Source organism: Orbicella faveolata, unplaced genomic scaffold (genome assembly GCF_042242905.1).
Source record: "Orbicella faveolata isolate gen_17 unplaced genomic scaffold, um_ofav_v1 contig_46, whole genome shotgun sequence".
Lineage (NCBI taxonomy): Eukaryota > Metazoa > Cnidaria > Anthozoa > Scleractinia > Merulinidae > Orbicella > Orbicella faveolata.
In genome coordinates this window covers 33625800-33631806 of record NW_028301576.1, presented here as the reverse complement: position 1 = coordinate 33631806, position 6007 = coordinate 33625800, and the positions used below count along the sequence as shown (strand labels likewise).

At 41.6% G+C, this 6007-nt stretch overlaps 1 protein-coding gene and 1 pseudogene across 1 annotated transcript; one reads left to right on the top strand and one right to left on the bottom strand.

Annotated features, from left to right (window-relative positions):
• Positions 1 to 394: 394 nt before the first annotated feature.
• On the bottom strand, positions 395 to 1634 carry LOC149099900 (uncharacterized). Its single transcript, XM_089278378.1, has one exon. The coding sequence runs from the start codon at positions 1469 to 1471 to the stop codon at positions 659 to 661; it is 813 nt and encodes a 270-aa protein (XP_089134504.1). The 5' UTR covers positions 1472 to 1634; the 3' UTR covers positions 395 to 658.
• A 2235-nt stretch (positions 1635 to 3869) lies between these two features.
• LOC149099899 (uncharacterized) lies at positions 3870 to 6007 on the top strand (annotated as a pseudogene).

The window sequence follows — 6007 nt, the reverse complement described above, 5'->3', positions numbered from 1 at the left end:
TAGCCGAGGACTTCAGTAGATAGTACTAAAAGTTAACAGAAAGATGCGTCAATTACAATTGGAAGGTCTTTTATTCACAATTTTCAAAGCATTTGAGAGAAATGGCCTTAACTTTAAGGGTCAGTAGCTTCAGAAAGTCATTTGTCTTTCATGCATACGTAATCGGATTATCTTATCGGATTATTGGATTAAATTTTATACTTTTTGCTATGCAGATTACGTGTGTGGGTTTCTTCTTTCTGATGTGTGGGTTAGGGGTAAGAGGCTGAGGGCAGGCTTCACTACTTAACCTACATATTTTTAGTAGAAAAACATACCAGCATATTGGAAAGCCTTCAGCTGAACCTTTAGCTCCTCATTCTCTTTTTCCATTTCTGTAATTTTCTTTTTCAAGGCAGCTAATTGAATATGTGGATCAACTTCGCAATTTTCACTTTCTATGTCGATTCCAGTGATATCTTCAGTAATACCAGAGTCATCAAGAGAAGGTCCATCTTCAGGATCGTCGTGGAAGTCTTCTTCATACTCTGCCAGAGTTATCATGGCTGACTTCAAAGCCGATCTCGTGGTTCCCAAATCATTAGCCTCGTCTAGATTCACCGCACTCACTGGATTCCCATACACGTGTTGCCTCTGTTGTTGCTCTTCCATGAGTTGATCAAGACTTGTTAGTGGTAACAGATTTGTTAGTTGATTGTTTACCTCTGGTGGGGTACAGTGCTGTAGAACAATTCATTCTTGAGTACAATTCGGCTGCGGCACAGGTTGGCGTTGCTGAGGCTGCTGTTGATATACTTGCTTGGGTTGCAGGTTGTTTTTGTTTCTGTCGCTGCTGATTCTGCTGTTCTGGCAGTTTTTGTTGCTGCCTCTGAAGACGTTGCTGTTGCGACATGCGCTGGTTGCGGTGTTGCTGTTCCGGTGTGTGTTGATGCTGACTATGCAGTTGCTGCGTTTGTTGCTGCTGCATTTGCTGTTGGGGTTGCTGTTGTCGCTGCTGCTGAAGTTGTTGCTGTTGCTGCCGCTGCTGCATTTGCTGTTGCTGTTGCTGCTGCTGAAGTTGTTGCCACGACTGCATTTGCTGTTGTCGCTGTCGTTGAAGCTGTGGCTGTTGTTGTCGCTGCTGCTGAAGTTGTTGCTGTTGCTGCTGCTGCGTTTGCTGTTGTTGACGCTGCTGCTGAAGTTGTTGCTGTTGCTGTTGCTGTGTTTGCTGTTGTTGTTGCTGCTGCTCGAACTGTTGCTGTTGCTGTGGGTGATCGTTGCGTGGAGCACTTATGACGGGGAAAACATCGTTGTATTGTGTAACTGTAATGATTTCCTGCGAAGCCAACATAGAGGATGCAGCAATGCTCTTCTTTTGCTGTGTCTCGTCTTTATTACTTCTTCTCAGTGAGTCGTTTGCATTGCTTTCTTTCGCCTTGGAAACAAACCTCTTTCCTGGGAGGAGAGCTTGATTCGTTGTCAAAGTCATCATCACTAGGCGTCTTCTCTTTGCGCCACTGTTGAATCAAGTCTGCGGTGATATAGTCACGGCCTTGACTTATGGCTGATCTGATGAACAGGTGCAAGTGTGCTGCATAGCTGTCCAGAAGATGTTTCTCAGCTATAGCCAAAGATATACAAGTGTAGTCTACTAGATATACTTCATGCAAAACTTTTTTTCACAGTTAACACAATGCAGAACATAGAAACAAATCTATTTCCCTCCATGGCACCACATTCGTGACAGCCAAGTTTGCACGCCGGTAATGAAAAAGAAAGAAAAAATCAGACCTGCTCACAATCTCATGAAAAAGGCTCCTAGTAATAAGTAATTATTTAATCTAATGCAGACCTAGTACCAGTTTCTAAATATCCGAAAGGCATTCCTTTTAATAATCAACAATTTCACCAAAAAAGTATTTAGATCCTAGTTCCTCTCAGCCAAAATTCAAATGGTCACGTGCCTTTTCTTTTCAGCCAAGAGCAATAAACACGCAAACTTGAAGAAACTGAACATTCCAATACAAAAATTTTTTTTTTTGAAAACCACGCAAGGGAGTGACATTTTCAAGACGTTTTCATTCGTGTTTAGATTGTTTGTTTAACACTGAACACGAACTTTGACTTGACAATAGCATCTTAAAGATGTTGACACGGGGTTTCCCGTGCTTATTTGTGAATGGAAATCCAAGTACAACAACATATATTTGTGGCACTAAATTGCATAAAAGCAAGAAATGGGGCAAAGATACTTTGGCCTTTGTAATAATTAAAACGATTGTCTGAAAAGAAGTATTAATAGAGTGCAGGCGTATGCAACTATTCTGGAGCTGTGCAGGTATCAGCCGAAATGTGCGCCATCAGCAACGGTTTAAAATATTAATTTGGGAAAAATTAAGAGTCGGACAAAAGCAGCAATAGTTAAGCAGCTTCAAATATACTTGCGATTTGCATTTCTACTTAATATGTTTACTTACATTTTGGGCACACATGGAGGATAGTCCCAATAAACACTTGCTGCTTTCCCTGAATGCACCATTTCACTCCTACTTTCTCTTGCTCCTTGAACTCACCCTGTAGTATGCACTTAGACTTCGGTACAACACTGACTGTCTTGTTGCAAGCAAAATATGCACAGGCATAAAAAATCTCGGCCATTACCTCAGACAGTGGAAAAGCTCCAAAAATAGGAAAAAGGAGGCTAAACAACCCAAACGGTCACAATTTGTGCCAAAACTCCTACTCGAACAGTTCGCAAAACCGATTGAAATGAGCTTTCAAAACGGCAGCCAATCAGGGCCTCTCATTACTTCAGAAGTTGATAGGCACGCCAAGTGACAGCCATTATGGACTATACCATTGGCTGAAGAAACATTGATATCTGGTGGTGACATGCCTCAAAGAAGCCAAAAGCTTGACCCTGGGTCATCACTTCAAACTACAAATATCTCATCAAGGGTGTGATACTGTTACACCGAAATCATTGCTCCGTAGTTGTTCTCAGTCAGTACAGTGAGTCGAGATTGGTCTGTGTGAGCAACGCTTTGTAGCACCGAACAGAACATGTCAAATGTTCCTAGAAACGAAAAATGTTCAAAGCGCCAAAGGACAACTGAGGACAAATATTTATTCACAGATGTTACCATTCCCCTTTCCTTGCCAAGTTTGCCACGCACGATCCAGCCCTGTGAATTGGCCTCCGAGGAATTAGGCGTGCAACAAGAGGCCGCTTTCAGCACAGGATACACTGCTGAGTCCACCATTCCGTTAAGAGGATCTGAGACCATCGGACACCACGGAGACAACTCAAAGTTCTAATCAGAAGATTTCCGTCATGAACCTTCCCAACCGCATTTCCCAATCGATTTTATTGATAACAATGAACTGGAGCTGGATTCTATGGGGAATGACATGTGTGAAACACTTATCAGAGAGAGTAGTGAGCGTGAATTACGGGATTGGGGATCAAACGAGGAGGAAGACAGCCAGTTTGAAGAAGTTTTTGAACACATGACACTGTCACAAGCAATCGATACCTTATCAAATGAAGCGATGAGCTTGGATTTGGGGAAAGATTCACCAGCACCGAATATCAAACCGTCTAGTGAACAGGAAAAGTTGTACCCCAGGGTTAGGGTGACCATAGGTGCAGTTATGGTCCTTCTCACCCTATATATGCTATCAAATATGACTTAACAGGGGAGGCAATTACTCACCTATTACAGTTTATTTCACTTTTGCTTCCATCAGGAAACATTTTGCCAGATACACTTCGAAAGTTTAAAACGTTTTTCAACAAACTGGATGGCCCAGTAATTTTGCACCACTATTGTGCTTACTGTTTATAGTATGTTGATAAGAAAGCAGCTACCTGTCCAAATACTGCATGCATGAAAGGACTTTCATCTCAACATGCCAAAGCTTACTTTATTGGAATAGCAGTGGTTCATCAACTTTCAGAATTTTTTTCTCAAAATGGTTTCTACAGTGACATTCAATATCGTTTTCACCGAACGAAGAAGCATCCTGAAAACGTGGAGGAAATTTATGATGGCGCACTTTACAAGCAATTGTCTGGAAAGGGGGATTCCTATCATGCCCTGATAATGTTTCATTTCTCATGAATACTGATGGTGTTCCCATATTCAAGTCCTCTAAAGTTTCCATATGGCCATTGTATCTTGTTATCAATGAGCTCAATTACAGCAAATGCATGGCATATGAGAACATGATTTTTGCGGGTCTCTGGTTTGGAGAAAAAAAGCCAGCTATGTGGACTTTCCTCAAACCACACTCACACTCTTTTGCAGCACTTGAAAAGGGTGTTTACGTTAACTCACCGGAGAGAGGAAACTTCCTTTGCAGAGGAATTTTGCTTGCCTGCACTTGTGACCTTCCAGCTTGTTGCTTGCTGTGCAATGGTATGCAATATAACGGTGAAAATGGCTGCTGGAAATGGTTACAACCAGGCCAAACTGTTAAGACAGGTATTTGTGGTCACTCCAGAACATTTCCCTATCAAGAAGATAATCCTAAAGGGCCAATTAGAGCTTCAGAAAATGTAAAAGACAACGGATTTGAAGCCGCCAGGCACCAAAAACAGGGTTTAAATCGATATGTTGTGAATGGAGTAAAAGGGCCATCACAGCTTTCTTTACTACAGCACTTTGACTTAGTGCGAGGCATGGGCATTGACTACATGCATGGAGTTCTTCTTGGTGTCCAGAAATTACTTCTGACTTTGTGGTTTAGTCCTGCCTTTTCAAAGGAACACTTTAGTATATTTTCCAAAGTGGAGAACGTCGATGAGAGGCTAAATCAGATTTCACCAACCTTTGAAGTAAAGCGACTTCCACGGTCTGTTTCCAAACACTTAAAGTATTGGAAAGCTAGCGAGTTACGTTCATTTCTTCTGTTTTACGGGTTCCCTACGTTATATGGCCTTTTACCTGACACTTATTTCTCCCACTACACATTGTTCGTCAACGCCATTTTTATTCTTTTACAAGAATCAATTTCTGAAGCAGATTTGCAAGAAGCTGACAGACTCCTTGATGGCTTTTGTAAGTCCTTTTCAAACTTATATCAACCACGTTTCTACCCCTTAAACATTCACCAGTTACAGCATTTAGTGGACGATGTCAGAGACCTTGGACCACTTACACACACAGCTGTTTTGCATTTGAAGACAAAAATGGATTTCTCTTAAAGCTTATCCACGGAACACAGTTCATTGACAGCCAAATAATCTCTGCCGTATCTATAACCCAGAAACTACCCGAAGTTCATGAGAAGTGTATCTCTAAAGGATCTGAAATTGATCTACTTTATGAAGACTTGAACCACGCTAGAAAATCTAAATTTAGGACTGAAATCCTTTCAAATATGTATGTCTTAAGTGCAGCATATCAGGTGTGTTTAGGAATTGCGGAAATGAATGCCCTGGAGAAATATCTTGGGTTTTCCTGCCCCATAGAACGATTTTGGGCATTCAATAGACTAGAAATAACGACTTTGTTGCCCATAATTTGCAGCCTGCCGTGTAAGCGTCTGCGCGAAAGAAATTGCGCGGTTGTTAAGTATTGCGCGAACAACACGTGGGTGTTTGCAATGGTGAAGTTCTGCATCAAATATGAGCCGAGTTCTGTGAAAGAGCCCACTTTTCTTGCCATAGCTCACCCAATTTCGTGCAACAACTACAATCCAAAGGTACATATCACTCGAGTCACACATTTTTCTCTTGAGGAGATAGTTGTGCTTAATCTCCAAGACATTTACACAAACTGTTTATACATTTCATTGAACGTCGCAGTGGAAGGAAGACAAGAGGACTCCATGGCCTACGTGTGCGAATTTCCTAATAAGAAAGAGCGTGATTGAAAACTAAAATGGAAAAGTATTTGTCAAAAGCACTTTCAGGAAAGGTTAGCCAGGCGTGAATTTGTCTTGATCTAAAGCACAAGTTGTTTTCTTTGTAGCGGCCGTGATGACAGTAATGCATCAACAACCTATGAGATCGCCTACTTAA

What these genes read in the sequence shown, in the direction of transcription:
- LOC149099900 (XM_089278378.1), bottom strand. Translation starts at nt 1,471, where the DNA reads ATGATGACTTTGACAACGAATCAAGCTCTCCTCCCAGGAAAGAGGTTT.